The following is a 16,933-nucleotide window of genomic DNA, read 5'->3' as shown; positions in this document are numbered from 1 at the left end:
GGGGAAGAGTCTTAAATGGAGCAGACATGGAAGGAATATGACTGGAGTGGGAGGACGGAGGGAGCATGACTGGAGGGGTGGGGTGTAGGGAAAAGCAAGTAATCTTATGGCTTGTTTCATCATTTCTTATTTGGTAGTGTTACTACTAGTCATGACGACTAGTAATGACCATGCAGTTAGCACAAGTCGGCCCGTAGTAGAAACCTGATACACGATGTTTAGTATGTTTCTTTTGAATTGAGGTGGTGACTTCACACACTGAATGTGCTCGTTCACTGGTTCATCCGTTTGTCACACTAGTGCTGAGTGATGCTGGGCACACTGGTGACCGAGACAGCCCAGGCGCCGCCTTCAGGGCGTTCACCACCCAGTGGGGAGACAGTCTGTGGACAGTGATGACCCAGAGTGGGCTGGGCTGGGGGAGCCCAGGAGGGTGGGGCAGCCTAGAGGGTGCCTGGGGGTCTGTGAGGGTGGCTCGTCTGAGCTGACTACTTCTTTTTGCTGAGGAAGATTTGCTCTGAGATAACATCTGTGTCAGTCCTCCTCTTTTTTTGTATGTGAGACACCTGCACAGCGTGGCTGGTGAGTGGATTAGGTCTGTGCTGGGGATCTGAACCCACGAACCCGGGCCACCAGAGGGGAGCACACGGAACTTTAACCACTTGGCCGCAGGGCTGGGCCCTGAGCTGACTTCTTAAACTTCATCTTGGGGGCTGGCCTGGTGGTGCAGCGGTTAAGTGCATATGTTCTGCTTTGGTGGCCCGGGGTTCGCCGGTTCGGATCCTGGGTGCATGGCACTGGTCATGGCAAGCCATGCTGTGGCAGGCGTCCCACATATAAAGTAGAGGAAGATGGGCACGGGTGTTAGCTTGGGGCCAGTCTTCCTCAGCAAAAAGAGGAGGATTGGCAACAGATGTTAACTCAGGGCTAATCTTCCTCAGAAAAAACCCCCAAAAACCTTCATCTTGGCCCTGGGGTTGTGGGTAAAGAGAAGCTCTCTCCTCTTTTGACCCCTGCCCTCCAGCTCCACAGCTTCCCGTTGTCACCCAGACTTTTGGCCCCACAGCTGAGGGGGCCATCCAAGCATGCACGTGGACGAGTTCTCTTTAAACCTTGGGTCACACTCAGACTCACACGCCATATTAAAGACTTTCCTGCGCCCTGCAAAAACAGGGCGGTATTTAGCGGCCAATTTAGGCTGGTATCGGGAACTGTCCAGGACTTCCCAATTTATAGCAACGAGTCCACCTGCTGGTCGGTTCGGGAGCTGCAGCTCTTCGATTTGAAATCTTCGAGTGAGCCTGTCAATGAGGCTCTCCAAATGAGCCAGAGCAGCTCGCAGGCAAAATCCGAGCTCTACTGTTGGGGAACGTCTTAGCCTCCATCCTGAATGCCGCTCCCTCTAAAACGGATTGGTCCAAGATCCATGAGTGTAGACGACAGAGGGTTGAATCCGTCTCCAGTGATAGACCCAGACTGGGAAATGTCTGGAAAGACTCCTCAGGCCTCGTCCTTGACAATCACAGGGCTTCTATCTTGGCCACTAATTTTGCTAACATCCTGAGACCAGAAATGGGAGAAGTGATCAAAAACATAATGTTAACTGGCCAAATGCCTCGGTTACAGAATCCCACAAGCTAGCCCAACGTCAAGAGGACGCCACGGCAGATAAAATCAAATCCACACAGTGCAACTTAAAGCCCCACAACTTACACAATTAGAGGTGAAAAAAAAATCCATCCTATCAGGGCCATTGGATACCATGAAACTTAATCTTTTTCTTTTCTTTTTGTTTGAGGAAGATTAGCCCTGAGCTAACATCTGCTGCCAATCCTCCTCTTTTTGCTGAGGAAGACTGGCCCTGAGCTAACATCCATGTCCATCTTCCTCCACTTTATATGTGGGACGCCTGCCACAGCATGGCTTTCGCCAAGCGGTGCCATGTCCTCATTGGGGATCTGAACCGGTGAACTCCAGGCCGCCCAAGCAGAATGTGCGAACTTAACCGCTGCGTGACCAGGCCAGCCCCATGAAACTTAATCTTGATAGAGACTTGTAGGTACTGTAAAGAAAAGGGCCATTAGACTTTTTTAAAAATTAATTTTTTATTGAGGTCACATTGGCTTATAACACTATATAAATTTCAGGTGTATTTCATTATATTTCAATTTGTGTATAGACTGCATTGTGTCCAGCACTAAAAGTCCAGTTTCCATCCATCGCTGCATAAATGTGCCCCCTTACCCTTGTCGCCCTCCCTCCACCCCTCTCCCCGTCTGGAAACCACCAATCTGTTCTCTGTATCTCTGTTTGTTGCTTTATCTTCCACATACGAGTGACATCATACGGTATTTGACTTTCTCTGTCTGATTTATTTCACTTTACATAACACCCTCAAGGTCCATCCATGTTGTCCCAAGTGGCAAGAGTCCATCTTTTTTTATGGCTGTGTAGTATTCGACACTGGGCTTTAAAATACAAAAAGGAATTTCAGTGTAACACTGAGTCTCCCCAAGGATGCCCTTCCAGCAGACTTTCTCCTCTGGGTTCATAAATAGCCCTCAACCCACACAGGGGAAATGACCATCCCCGTGAATGGCATTCTGCCCCGTTTCAGTAGATCCAGGAGCCACACCATCCCCCACAAATATCTCACAGCCCCCCCTCCTCCCTCAGTTCACAACAACGATCAGGAGGAAACACCATCATTTGACACATGGCTTACGCTTGTCCAAGCCACTGCCCGTTTCATTAGGCTCCTTCCTACCCAGCGTAGTTTCTTACTCAAACTACTCGAATCAGTCTTGTCAGAAGGGCTATTCTATCAATCTGGAAAGTTAGGATTTCACGTTTACGAGACAGCCTGTTTCTCATGGTCCCTGACTGCTCCTGTCCATCTTAGTCCCCTAACCTTCCGCACCTCCCCCCCAAAAAACACCCGGCAGCCTCTCCGTCCAGCCCGCATCATCCAGATAGGCTGACCCGCACTCCTGCTTCTCTTTGGGCCCCCAACTCAACAAAGAGAAGGTGCATCTCAGAGGCTGAACCTCTTCTTTTTTTTTCTTGAGGAAGATTAGCCCTGAGCTAACTGCTGCCAATCCTCCTCTTTTTGCTGAGGAAGACTGGCCCTGAGCTAACATCCGTGCCCCATCTTCCTCTACTTTATATGTGGGCCGCCTACCACAGTATGGCATGCCAAGTGGTGCCATGTCCGCAGCCGGGATCCGAACCAGCGAACCCCGGGCCACCAAAGCAGAGCGTGCACACTTAACCGTTGCACCAACGGGCCGGCCCCGGAGGCTGAACCTCTTAAAGTGGAAACAGATCTTTTTATGTCCCTCCTGGAACTGTCTTAACATGCTCTGACACCAGAGGCCCCGCAGGGCCTCCAACCCATCACTCAGGGCCTCCGAATACCGCTCGGGCCCCTGCAACTCTCCCATCTTGTCCGTCAGGAGCCCCAGTGTTACCATGAGGATGCTCGCTGGTCCAAGACCTGGAGGCCGTCAATCAAAGAGGTTCTCGCCAGTTGCCACTCGAAACACCATCCTGGGCTCCACGTGTACCTCCAGCACCACCCGTTTGAATGTCTTAGCATCTCCTCTGCTTTCTTTCACGTCCCTCTCCATCCCGACTCACAGTCCCTTTCTGCTTTCACCTGGGGAAGTCAACAATATGCTCCGATGGTTATGCCCCCAGGGGCCCCCGGAGCCTGACTTTTCTGGGACTCTGAATGCTCTTTGCGGGGTTGGGTCTTCCCTTGCAATTTCTCTTGAATCCAGTATGTGGATGAGCTTCTCGTCTGCTCAGTTCATTTCGACAGCTCACTCACTGACGCTCCATATCTCCCCCAAGCTCATAGGGACGCAAAGTATCTAGGGACAGATGACAACTCGGCAAGTCACAAGTACGCTATTTGGGACATCGCCTTGCACCTGAAGGTAAAACCTTATCCACAGAACGCATTTATCCCATCATTAATTTCACCTTGACCCAAGACTAATAATGCAACTCCATCCGCTTCTGGGTTAACAGTTTCTGTTATGGGTTGAATTGTGTCCCCCGTCAAAAAAGATATGTTGAAATCTTGTCCCCTAGTACCTCAGAATGTGACCTGATTTGGAAATTTGGATGGAGCACTGTCCCACCTAAACCCTCTCAAAGACCCCTCCTGACTCACCCATTGATTGTCGCAGGAACCTCCCGGGACCCCTACCATCGATGAATCAGGATTCATGTGCTTCTGGCACGACGTCCCTAACAGCCCCTTCATCGAACTCAGTCTCTGGAATCGCTGGACCTTTTATATGGGAAATGCCACTGTAACAACCCTAATGGCGGGCACCACCTCCTCACTGAGCTCACCTGGGGCTTCCGGCTATCAAAATCTTACTCAGGGCCGGCCTGGTGGTGCAGCGGTTAAGTGCACACGTTCTGCTTTGGCAGCTTGGGGTTCACCGGTTCGGATCCTGGGTGTGGACATGGCACAGCTTGGCAAGCCATGCTGTGGCAGGCGTCCCACGTATAAGGTAGAGGAAGATGGGCACGGATGTTAGCTCAGGGCCAGTCTTCCTCAGCAGAAAGAGGAGGATTGGCAGCAGTTAGCTCAGGGCTAATCTTCCTAAAAAAAAAAAAAAAAAAAAAAAAAAATCTCACCCAGCCTGGGTCACTCAAGTCAACTGATGTTGCTGACAATTTCTCTTGGGATCAGTGGCATCACTCCTCTTATGACTCATCTCATAGCCCAGTCCTGTCCCCGGCAGCTTCTTCTTGGTTTTCCACCTTTAATCAACACTTATTTTCTGACCGCTCAAATAAACAAGACAATTATTTTTATGTGGCTTGGATGGACCCCAAGGATGCAGACTCTGTGTGTGGAGGTTTTGCAGACTGGTGTCTGTCCACCAGCCGAATGGGCTCCAGTTATCTTGTCAGAGTTTCGATTCCCTTCATTCTATCGATAAAATTCACTCTCTTCTCAAACCCCCAAGTCCTCACAGACGAAGGGGTCTGCCAAATCGTGTGGGGGCTGAAAATCACCATGCAGACACAAGATCCGGGATGACCGTGATCTCTTTTTTCCTTAGGATCTAAAGGAGGCGTGAATAAGAAGCCAGATGCTTGGGAGTAAATTCCAAGGATCTGACATGGCCTCCCACCATATTCAGGCGACGTCTGTACCCAGGCAAGGGGCTTCCAGGGGAGGAACTTGTGTGCTGTGGTTGGGAGCAACTCCTGCCTGTTCCTCAGGAACTCAGACATCATCACCACAAACAAGAAGATGGAGAAGCCGACAAGGCAGTCTGCCCAGTTGCTACCGCCGTTCTGACGCCACCAACCAAGGATCTCTTCTCACCTCCTTCTTGGAACCCTCTCGACTGGCTGCCGTCTGGCCTCAGATCTTGGTTTTAGGCCCTTATTCAACCATGAATAGTTCTCTTTGGATTTCTCTTCCCAGGAATACTCATCTTCAAATGCCTGGTGCCCTCAGTCGGCTCCAGATCCAACATTTTACACATCAAATGGTTCAACAGGTCTTGCACAAACAGCAGGGACGAAAAGCCAGTCCCGACATCACCGCAGACACTAAGAAAATCTTGTTGGAGAGTGAGCTCTCCATATCCGCCCAGGGTCAGTCCGTGTCATCTCTCCCTTGTTGGAAAATTAAGGCCGTTTAAGGACGGTGTAGTTCTGTCTTAAACAAGAGGGAGACTGAGTAAAGTTTGTCCCTACTAAAGTCCAGACTCATTTGTCTCCTTGGGGCTCACTACGTTATTTTGTGCTTATTTTCCAGACCCTTTTGTGGCTTTTTATACCTGGAAGACACTGCTCCAAGTGTCAAAGTGACAAATCTCTCATTTACGCCTCATAACAACTGTACGAGGCAGACAGTGTTATGACCCCCATTACACAGATGAGGAAATTGAGGCACAGAGAGGTTAAGCAAGTTTCCCAAGGTTACACAGCTGGAAAGTGGCAGAGCTGCGGCTCACCCCCAGGCAATCTTTTTGCCCTCAATCCCTGCCGTTGCTTCTCCGGCTCACGACTGGGAGGTCGCCTGGTGCGCAGGAGGTCATAAAATGGGGACGTTCTCACGTGATCTTCGGGTCCCTGGCTTTTAAAGAGTCAAGGTCTGTCTGAGAAATGGGTATGAATATTGGAACTACATCTTGAAGCTTGTAGGGACGCACACTCGGCGTAGTGACACAGGCTGGCCGCCTGAGGGGGCGCCAGCCCCGCTCGCGGAGCCAGAGGAGGGAGGAGGGAACCTTGGAAACCAATGTCAGGCTCAGACTCTCAGGACCACAGAACGTTGAGAACAGAGCATCTCAGAAGGCTGAGAACAAAGCCTCTTAGAACGGAGAACAAAGGCCCCTGGAATCTAGAACGGTGAGCGCAAAGCCTCGAGCATCGGGGAGACAAAAGATGCTTAGATTCTGTTCTGGTCGAATCATAGACTCTTCCACCCAGAGCCTTATAATTCCAGAATTGGGGATATAACCGATCTTATACTCTTAGAAGCAAATCTGGCTACATAATTTGAAAGGCCCAGGGCAAAATGAAAATGTGGGGCCCCTTGTTCAAAATATAAGAACTTCAAGACTGTAACAGCAGACCATTAAACCAAGCGCGGGGTCCTTCCAAGCCGGTTGCACGCCCGTGAAGCTGGCCACGCTGAGAAGCATCATTTTATGGGAGGACGTCCGTCTTAGCTGGCCTGAACCTCCACTTTTACAGCTGAGTGTCTGGGAAGACTTCCTGGAAGAGGCGGCAAAATCAAGGCTCTACTCTAAGCCCTTCCGCCCCCTGCGCAGCCTCAGAAGCGGAGGGTTGTGAGGGGTGGGGGGAGAGGAGCAGCTGCCAAACTGTCACGTGGACCTATTCTCCATTTATAGCTCACCCCTCCCCTCGCCGACGGTCCAATGGGAGCCAGAGCTCGCCCTCAGGGGGGCGGGACCAGCCGCGGGACCGAGGAGGCACGGGCCAATGACATTGGAGCAAGGGCGGGCTTGTTTCATTGTGACGCGCGGGGGGCGTGGCCAGGGCCCCAAAGGCCGGCGAACGGGGAGGGGGCGTGGCGAAGCCGCCCCGAGCCGGGCGAGTAGGCAGCTCGGAGCATGCGTCGCGTTGTGGGCAGCGGGCGCGCAGCCGAGCCTCTTCGTCACGGAGGGTGCCGGCCAATAGGCGACTGTTGCTCTGTCTCCGGGGGCGTGGCCATGCAGATAAGGCGCGGAGGGGCGGCCCAATGGGCGGGCGCCTATGCAGATGAGACGGTGACAGCCCGGCCAGCGGGCGGGCGGGCAGGCGGGCTGTTGGGGCGGGGAGGTGGGACCGGGAGAAGGGTGGCCGCGGGGCCCGGCCGGGCTGGGGCGGGGGGCCGCAGCCATGATCCGGGCCTTCTCGTTCCCGGTGAGCCCCGAGCGGGGCCGGCTGCGGGGCTGGCTGGAGGGCAGCCTGGCCGGGCTCTGCGAGTTGCACTGGCTCCGGGAGAGGCAGGAGTACCGCGTGCAGCAGGCGCTGCGGCTGGCCCAGCCCGGAATGGGGGGCGCCGAGGCCGAGGACGAGGAGGACGCCGACGAGGACGAGGATGCGGCAGCGGCGCGCCGGGCCGCAGCGGCCCTGGAGGAGCAGCTGGTGAGGGGTCGTCTGTCCGTCCGTCCCTCCGCCCCCGTCTGTGTCTATCTGTCTGTCTCGGTTGGATGCTCAGACACCCGTCCCGGTGGGGGAGGGAAGAGGGGGGGAAGGACAGGGGGTGGGGCTGGAGACCTCGGAGTCTGGGCAGCGGGCGGGATCTGGCCTCTCCGCCCCCAAAGTGGGAAAAGGGGGCCCGCATCGCCTTGACTGGAGCCTCGGGAGATGCACAGGCCCCATCCCTTACACCCCCTCCCCAAAGAAAATCCTTCTGGGCGCCAAGGATGTGTCAAGCCCGGGGTCGAGGATTTGGCATGCCTTCTCTTCTTGCATCTTGGGAGATAAGGGGTGATAATCCCCATTTTACAGAGAAAGAAACTGAGGCTTAGAGAGGGCAAGCGACTCACCCAAGGTCACACAGCTGGGATCTAAACATGCCCCCCTCCAGGGCCCCACTACCGGGGCTCCATCTTCCTTAAGTCCGGGTGTGCTTGGAGATCTCCGGAGGGGGCGGGGTGGGGGGAGGGGATCTTAGGGCCTTTGAGGGAGGGATCACTGCTGAGAGGAAGCTCACAGTCTCCGAGGATCTCACAGTGATCTTGACCCTCTGGTGACACTTTCCCTCTTTTCCTACCTGGTCCCAACCCTGTTAACCCAAGAGGAGGCAGGTTGAGGGAGCGTGGGATCCGAGTTCTGGACTCCCTGGGTGCTCGGATGGTGGAAGACAAGGCAGAGGTCTCTCGAATGACTTAAGGAGCACCATCCCTCTCTCCGTCTCTCTGGCGTTCCTTGATTCTTCTGATGTTTTCCTGGGTTTCTGACGCCCTCTCTCCCTACCGCCGCATCTCTGTCACTTTCTGTGCATTTCTCTTTCTTAAGCCTGTCTCTCTGTGTCTCTCTATCTCTGTCTCCCTGGTCTGTCCTTCTTGCATTTCTGCACCCCTCTCTCTTCCAACGTCCCATGTCCCTATCTGTCTCTCTCCCTGTTCCCCTCCCCCCCGTGGGCCAGGCCCCAGACCCTGACTCCGCTCGCCCATCCCCAAGCCTGTGTGTGGTCAGAGCTTCCCGTTTGGGGAAACCTGAGCCGAGGTGGCGGGGGTGGGGGCTCTCCCTGCTGTTGACCTCCACGGCCCCCTCCCCAGATGGGGAATGAGGAGGGGACTGAAGCCGGACTCCCGGGGCTGCAGGCCCAGCCCCTCCCCCGACCCGGAGTGGGACCCTGCACATTCTTCTCTGGAAACAGAAACAGCTGTGGGAGGCCCCACCCCCTCCCAAAGTTAGAGACGCATTGTGGGGGCCCTCAGCAGCCCCCCACCCCCACCCCAAGCTGGTTGGGCTTGGGGAGGCCCCTCCCACCTCTAGGAGGAGTGGGAGAAGGCGTGGGGATGGGCAGCCCGTGTCCCTCACTCCCTCCCTCTCTCTGCCTCCGTCTCCCCCTCTCTTCACCCCTCAGCTTTCCAATTTCTGCCCCTCGGTCTCCCGCTTCTCTGCCCCTCTGTCTACCCGCCATTCCTGACTCCCCCCTCCCCATGAGGTGGTAGTGGAGAGGCGTCTCCCCCACCCAGTCTCCAGGCAAACTCCGTCCCAGCGTGAGGGAGGAGGCGGTGGCAGGCAGCGGGAGGGAGACAGCGGCGCTGAGGGGGAGCGCTAAATATAAACTATTCTGGTGTTGGGGGCTCCTGGGTCCTTCTGAAGGGGGGGTGGGGGCCTGCCCTGACCTCTGAGCCTCTTATGAGGCTTACCCCTCCCACCTTGCACCCAGGAATACACTACACCCTTTGAAGCAAGACAGACTGAAGCCAGACTTGATTCATTTCTAAGAGAAATGATGGGGATGCGGGGAAAGGCCAGGGGTATGTCGAAGAGGCAAGAATCCTGGATGGGGGCGGGGGTCCTGTTCTCACCCACCAGGGAAAAAGGTCCCCTTTCAGCAAGAAGGACTTAAGTTAGACTTGTGGAAGGACTTCCTAACAGAGATAAAGGGAAGTGGACACAGACGAGGGGCATGTGAGGAGGAGGAATAAAGGTCTGGGAAAGTTTGGGGAAAGGGGTCTCCAGGGATCCTGACCACGCTCGTGTTGAACCTGTCGGAGCTGGACCGCCTCAGGCTCGCTGGCAGAACAGCTTGCAAAAAAAGGATGAGGGGCATTGTGGGCAGGCAGGGAGCCAGATTTAGGCCAAGGACCTTCTGGTCTTTTAAAGATTCATCCCTTTGCAGCTGGAAGGAATGAGGTCAGACTTATAAATAGGGGGCATGTAGACTGAGAGGGTGTTGGGGGGTTCAGGCTTGGGGGAGGAGGGGGCCTCTCCTTTCTGTCCCCCTAACTCTTGCCTTCCCTGCAAGGGAAGAATTGATGTGAAACCTGCAGAACTTACCCCCCGCCCAAATCCATCCTTTTACATTTATTTTTAATAACACAAGTAAAACATGGTTTTACGTTTTCCTTGTTAGGAATTCACAGCTTTCACATCATAATAAAAGCTAGCGTTTATGAAGTGCTTAAAAGGAACTGCTGTTCTAACTCATTTATTCCTCACAACAACCCCATAAAAGAGGCAGTCAGAGGATGCCCATGTGGCAGATGAGTAAACCAAGGCCCAGAGAGGTGAGGTAACCTGCTGAAGGTCACACAGCAGGGAAGTGGTAGAGCTGAATTTTGACCTTGGTCTTTTGGCTCCAACCAGTGCCTCCTTACACACTTCATTCTGCTATCCAGTCCCTCGTCCCTCCCTTGGCCCCCTAAACAGACCCTTTCCCCCCTGAGAGCACCACCATTGTCTCCTTGGGGTGACCTTAGGATCTTCCAATGCATCTTCTCCAAGAAACAGTTTACACACCAAGAAACGGAGAGTTTTGCTCCGCTTTTTACAAATTCCAGTTTCTTGGGGGAAGTCCCGGAGACTACGCCAGTGTTTCTCCAAGTGCAGCCCGTTGGACCGGGAGCGTCATAGGGGGACTTGTTAGAAACGCAAATTCTTGGGCTCCAGACTGGAAGCAGAAGTTCTGAAGGTGGGACCCAGGAATTTAGGTTTTAACACGCCTTCCAGGTAATTCTGATTCGCGCTTTCTTTTCTACGCTTTCCTTTTTCCGCTCAATGCTGTATCTTGGTGTTGCTTCTTTGTAGACATCGCCTTGGTCCATGTTAACAGCTGTATAGTATTCCACTGTATACATTCATCCCCTCGGCAGACATTCCTGAGCACCGTCTTTGTGCCAGGCACTGTCCTGGGCAGGGAGAATGGGACACAGCAGAGAACAAGACAAAAAAAATCTCTGGCCTTCCACCCCCCAGGGCTGGCATTCTAGTGAGAGAGACAATAAACAGATGACAACCTGATACATCATTTTAAGTCAGGACATCATTACTGCTGTGCAGGAAAAACAAGCAGGGCAGGGGGTGCAGAACGATGGGGGCGCTATTTTGGAAAGAGTGGTCCGAGAAGGGGTGGTGAAAGCAAAGATCTGAACGAAGTAAGGGAGCGAGCCAGGAGGATGACCCGGGGGTGCAGCCTCCTGAGGTCGGCGCGCATGCGTGGCGTGTCCGGGGACCAGCAGGAGGCTCGTGTGGCTGGAGCAGAGGGAGCCACGGGCCGATCAGTGGGGGTGGGGCCTGACATGGGGTCCAGAGGCGCTCTGTGAATTTTTTAGCCACCCTCGATGCTGCGCAAGTCGGTGGCTTCCCTGAGTCCTGCTCCAAGACCAGGCCACCCCGAGCATCTCTGTGCACCCAGGGGCAGGAGCCCAAAGCGCAACGATTTGTTGACCTTCCTCCCGTACACAAGCCCAGATGGGGGCTTCTGGTGGGGGGAGGGGGAGGCCGGGCGGGAGAGCAGCCGCGGGAGGGAGTCGGAAGCGGAGGGGGAGGCGGGGGTGTCTGCGGAGGAGCCGGCAGCCTTTCTGCCCTAAATAGGCAGGGCTAGGCGCCTGCCGTCGCAGCCCCTCCTCCCGCCTCCCCTCCCTCCCGCCGTCCAGACAAGCCGCTTTTGTCTCAGGGTCAACCGTCAGCCGAGGCTGCCGCCACCTCTGGCCTCACCCGGACCCCTGGGAGACTCTCCCTGGCTCGGGCCCCGTTTTTCCCAAATGGGGTTAAGTCCTAACGTCTGGGAGACCCCATCAGTGTTGTTCCAGCCCCTCCACCCACCCCCAGCCGCGGTCACTCCCCTAAACGGGTTTTCACCTCCATTTATTCACACCTGAGAAGAAAATGTCCTTTTCCTACAGCAAGAATGACCCAGGGTAGATGCAACTGAAATTCCTTACGGGGATGAGGCGCCGAGGGCAGACGGCGGGGGCTTCTGGGTGGAGCAAGGGCCGGAGGAAGATGCGGGCCCGGGACAAAGGAAGCTGCTTGGGCTCCTGGCTGCAGTCCCACTAAGGCTAGACTCACAGAAGGACTTTCCAGGAGGCAGGGGGGTTCTTTCCGAGGGGAGGAGCAAAGACTTCTATCAGCCATCGTCAGCCTCTTCTATCCCCAGGCCGGAAAGAGTCAGTCTACAGCTGGAAGGACTTAGGAAGGCTTGCGAAAGAACTTTCTATGGGTGGATAAGGGGCAGTGGGGGAAAACGGGAGCATCCGAGAAGGGCAGGTCAAGGACTAGGAGAAGGCAGACCAAGGACTAAGTGATCTGCCAGGTCCCGGACACCAACTTTTGGCAGTGAGCTGCCCTTACAGCAAGAAGACCTGAAGTTAGACTCAAAGAGGGACATTCTAACAGGAGTCAAGGGGCCATGAACACAGATGGAGAGAACTGAGAGGGAGGGGCAAGGGCAGGGCCTTCTGAAACTCATCACACCTAAGAGGGAATGAGGTGGCTGCAGCATGAAGGATTGGAGTTAGACGGCCAGAAGGACTTTCTAATGGGATGAGGGGCGGAGATCTTGAGGGGGATGCTGGGCCTCGGGTACCCCTTTTACCCTTTCGAAAGCAGAGCCTCCTTGTCCAGATGAATCTCTGCCCAGGAGCTCCTGAAACAGGCGGCCGGTGGGAAGAGGACACGGGGCCTTCTGACCATCCCGCTCTCCCCATGCCCTCAGGAGGCCTTGCCGGGGCTCATCTGGGACCTGGGACAGCAGCTGGGAGACCTGAGCCTGGAGTCTGGGGGCCTGGAGCAGGACAGCGGGCGCAGCTCCGGTGAGCACGGCGAGGGGGCGCGGGGTCTGCCTGGGCCACCCCAACTGCTGCCGCTGTCCCCTATCTCTCAGGGCACCCCCCTTCCCCCCCCAAGCCTCTGCCTCTCTGTCCCCCTCCACCCCCCACCCCCAGGTTTCCCCACCCAGACGTCCTGGTTTTCTCCCCCCTTCTCCCGGCATCCAGGCTTCTATGAAGACCCCGGCTCCACAGGAGCTCCCGACTCACCTCCCTCGACCTTCTGTGGGGACAGTGGCTTCTCCGGCTCGGGCTCCTATGGACGCCTGGGTCCCTCTGAACCCCGGGGCATCTATGCCAGTGAGAGGCCCAAGTCTCTAGGTAAGGTGGGTGGGGCTGGGGCCCTGCGAGCAGGGAGTGGACAGTAAAAGGACGGTTTTGAGCACATGCTTCTGAGTCACACCGACCCGAATTCGAATTCTGGCTGTGACACTCCCTTTTCGCGTGATTTGGAGCCCGTCGCTTCCTTCGGGGCCTCTGTTTCTCCATCAGTTAAATGGGATTACGAACGGCACCTGCCACCCAGGGAGGTTTTGAGTATTCGTGAGCCTCTGCCCTATGGCATTGGACTGCCACATGGTAGGCACTCAGTAAACAGGCACTGCTGTGAGCCATTTACCCGAGTCAGTTTCTGAGCCCCTACTATGTGCTATCCTAGCGGTGTCCTAGGGCTGAGGGATACAGCAGCAAAAAAATCCCTGTCCTCATGCAGGTGACATTCCAGTGGGAGAAACAGATAACACACAATAAGTGAAAGAAATACGGCATTAGATATTGACATCTACGATGAAAAATTTAGGAAAGGGGACTAGGGAGTGTCCCTTTGAGTTGAGGAGGGAACTGCAATTTTAGACTACATGGCCAGGGAGGGCGTCGCTGAGGCTGTGATCTTTGAGTGGCGCCCCGAAGTAAGTGGGGGAGTGGGCCAAGCACACATCCTGAGGGAAAAGCGGGCCAGACAGTGGGAACAGCAAGTGCAAAGGCCCTGAGGCCGGAGCATGGTGTGATGTGCATCAGGAGGTCAGGTGGCTGGAGACCTATAAATAGAGAGAGGGCTTAGGGATGGAGGTCAGAGAGGCAGAGGCAGGACAGTGCCCCTCCTAGGCCCAGTGAGAAAGGGCTTGGAGAGCCTCTCCACCCTCTCCCCTTTATTTTCCTCCCTCCCCAGGAGACGCCAGTCCCAGCGCTCCCGAGGCGGTGGGCTCCCGGGCAGCCGTGCCGCGGTCCTTCTCGGCGCCCTACCCGACGGCAGCGGGCTCCGTGGGCCCGGAGGCCTGCTCGTCGGCCGAGCGGCGGGCGCGCGCGGGGCCCTTCCTGACGCCCAGCCCCCTGCACGCCGTGGCGCTGCGCAGCCCGCGGCCCTGCGCCCGTCCTCCCGCGGACTTGCCCGACGCCGCCGCGGGCGCGGGGCGGCCCCTGGACGGCTACATCTCGGCGCTCCTGCGCAGGCGCCGCCGCCGGGGGGCGGGCCAGCCCCGGACGAGTCCCGGGGGCGCGGACGGGGGCCCGCGGCGCCAGAACAGCGTGCGCCAGCGGCCGCCCGACGCGTCCCCGCCCCCCGGAGGCGCGCGGCCCGCGCCCGAGCCCCCGGTGGAGCGCGCGGGGGGCCGTGCCGCCAGCCCGGCCGCCTTGGGCCGCGCGTGGGCCTCGCCGTGGGAGTCGGAGACGGTGCCCGAGTCGGCCGCGCCGCCCCCCGCACCCTCGCCCCCCGACAGCCCCGCCGAGGGCCGCCTGGTGAAGGCGCAGTACATCCCGGGCGCGCAGGCCGCCACCCGCGGCCTCCCCGGGCGTGCGGCGCGGCGCAAGGCGCCACCGCTGACCCGGGGCCGCAGCGTGGAGCAGTCCCCACCCCGGGAGCGTCCCCGGGCCGCGGGCCGCCGAGGACGCATGACCGAGGCCTCGGGCCGCCGGGGCTCTCCAAGGGCGCGCAAGGCCGCGCGCTCCCAGTCCGAGACCAGCCTGCTGGGCCGCGCCGCCGCCGTTCCTCCGGGGCCCCCCAAGTACCCCACGGCCGAGCGGGAGGAGCCGCGGCCGCCGAGGCCCCGCCGAGGCCCAGCGCCCACCCTCGCGGCCCAGGCGGCCGGGGCCTGCCGCCGCTGGCGCTCCACGGCCGAGATCGACGCAGCCGAGGGGCGCCGCGGCCGTCCCCGCGCCCCCGCGGCCCGCGGCCCCGTGCCTGGCCCGTCCCCGTCGGCACCGCAGCGCCGCCTGCTCTACGGCTGCGCGGGCAGCGACTCGGAGTGCTCGGCCGGGCGCCTGGGGCCCCTCGGACGCCGGGGGCCTCCAGGGGGAGGCGTCGGCGGGGGCTACGGGGAGAGCGAGTCGAGCGCCAGCGAGGGCGAGTCGCCCGCCTTCAGCTCCGCCTCTAGCGACTCAGACGGCAGCGGTGGCCTCGTGTGGCCGCAGCAGCTGGTGGCAGCCACCGCAGCCTCCGGGCCGGGGGCGGGTGCAGGTGGAGGCGCGCCCGCGGGCCCCGCCAAAGTCTTCGTGAAGATCAAGGCCTCCCACGCGCTCAAGAAAAAGATACTGCGTTTCCGTTCGGGTTCTCTCAAGGTCATGACTACAGTGTGACTTTGGGCGTTTGCTTGGGCTCCCCCTCCATAGCCTCTGCACCACCACCCGCCCAACCACTGACCCTGCCCACACCTCCCTTCCAAAGACCACCGTTTTCTCTGCTTCCAAAGACCCTCCCGCACTGGCCCCGTCCGTCCGTCGGTCCGCTGCAGTCTTGGTTGGAAAGGCTTCCCCTCCACCGTAGGGAGGAATGGGGGAGGAGCCCCGTTGGACCCACTTCAGCTTGCTGGCTCTGCAGCCCGAGGACGAGCAAGTTCCCCCTCTCTGGGGCTCACTCTCCTCATCTGTACTATGGGTGTACTATGGTATGCAGAAGGGGTAATTCAGATTGAATTTCCCCGTTTTAGTTTAGACACTTAGTCTGCTTGTTCCTCTTCACCTCTCTCACTGAGCCCTCTTATTCCTCCTTTCCATGCCCAGATATGGCCCCCCTCTCATTCACAAAGTGCCCCCCTCCATGTCCCTGGACCCCTAGGATATCCCCTTGGCACCCGGGTTGGAGACTGTATCTGACCCAGATGGTGCCTGCAGAGTGCCCTGGGAAGGGAAGGAGCACTGACTTTGGGGTTTTGAGGGTCAAGTAGGAGTTGGGAACACCTGGAAAGAAAGACTCTTTTACCTCTATCCCTGGACAATTATGGAGGATTGGGTGGTAGAAGAGAGGAAGGAAGATGGCTTCTATCTCGTGCCCCGGTTCCCATGAGAGGGAGTGGGGGGAGCTCAGGATGACCCTCAACTGTTCCAATCCAGTATTTTTTTTTCTTTTTTAAAATTACTGTATTTATTATGACGACGGTGACTCCCCGGTGCACAGGGGGGCCAGATTCTGTGTTTCTCTAACCTCTTTGTAAATAAATGCACAAAGTGATGTATGTGGTGGATTCTCCTTCTGTTTTAAAATGGGAGAAATATTTTTCCTTTGGACTAACGTTTATTGAGTAACTACTGCTTGCTTTGGCTATGGCGGTGTCCAGAACCAGATGGCAGATCCCAGGGTGGGTCTCAACATCCTTTTCCTACCGTTGGCTAGTTTATTTCAATTGATCTGACCTTTGATTGAGTTTTGTTTGGTTATAAATATGGTTTCATAAAAATGGAGACAATATAGGCAAAGGGGGACAGGCCCCCAATCCCCTCTCTCGGAATTCATCATAATCAGCTTGATGTACATCTTTACACATTTTTCTTTGTGCGTTTGCATACGCATATGAATCAAAGTGACTATATAAATACATATATGCATATACCTATAGTTATACTATAAATATGTAAAACTATATATTTACACAAATTGAACTATATGTATGCATTGTTTATCAATTTTTTTTTTTTTTTGGTTAAGTCTTTTTTGCCTGGAGATTTCTTTTTGGGAAGGATTTTCATTAAGAACTGAATTTCTTTGATCTTTATAGTACTACTTAGCTTTTCTGTTTCTTCCTGTGTCAGCTTTACAGAGCTGTATCCTGTGAATTTGTCCATTTCATCTAAATTTAGATGACATTTTCCACTGTGGGGTTCCCATAACCTCACCCTCTTGTCAGCTCTCCAGTTCCTTTGCTGTCGTGGCCTTCACTGCTGTA

General features: G+C 56.3%; 1 protein-coding gene and 1 long non-coding RNA gene across 2 annotated transcripts; one reads left to right on the top strand and one right to left on the bottom strand.

The window, feature by feature from the left end:
• Positions 1–2,086: 2,086 nt before the first annotated feature.
• On the bottom strand, positions 2,087–6,859 carry LOC139073522 (uncharacterized). Its single transcript, XR_011522348.1, has 2 exons — positions 3,471–6,859; positions 2,087–2,468 (listed from the first exon to the last, which is right to left on the bottom strand). It is a non-coding gene; the product is annotated as an uncharacterized lncRNA (long non-coding RNA).
• Positions 6,860–7,294: 435 nt separating this feature from the next.
• Positions 7,295–16,221, top strand: DACT3 (dishevelled binding antagonist of beta catenin 3). The gene is made up of 4 exons (XM_070558047.1): positions 7,295–7,635; positions 12,668–12,764; positions 12,948–13,100; positions 13,948–16,221. The coding sequence occupies exons 1-4, from the start codon at positions 7,387–7,389 to the stop codon at positions 15,348–15,350; spliced, it is 1,902 nt and encodes a 633-aa protein (XP_070414148.1). The 5' UTR covers positions 7,295–7,386; the 3' UTR covers positions 15,351–16,221.
• Positions 16,222–16,933: the final 712 nt, after the last annotated feature.

This window comes from Equus przewalskii, chromosome 9 (genome assembly GCF_037783145.1).
Source record: "Equus przewalskii isolate Varuska chromosome 9, EquPr2, whole genome shotgun sequence".
Lineage (NCBI taxonomy): Eukaryota > Metazoa > Chordata > Mammalia > Perissodactyla > Equidae > Equus > Equus przewalskii.
Note: the sequence above shows the minus strand (reverse complement) of the source record. Positions and strands in the feature narration are given on the sequence as shown.

Bases quoted from the DNA above. Each gene is read 5' to 3' on its own strand.
- DACT3 (XM_070558047.1), top strand. From the start codon at position 7,387: ATGATCCGGGCCTTCTCGTTCCCGGTGAGCCCCGAGCGGGGCCGGCTG. The intron at 7,636-12,667 runs GTGAGGGGTCGT...CCATGCCCTCAG, and splicing joins CGGCCCTGGAGGAGCAGCTG to GAGGCCTTGCCGGGGCTCAT. The intron at 12,765-12,947 runs GTGAGCACGGCG...CCCGGCATCCAG, and splicing joins GGACAGCGGGCGCAGCTCCG to GCTTCTATGAAGACCCCGGC.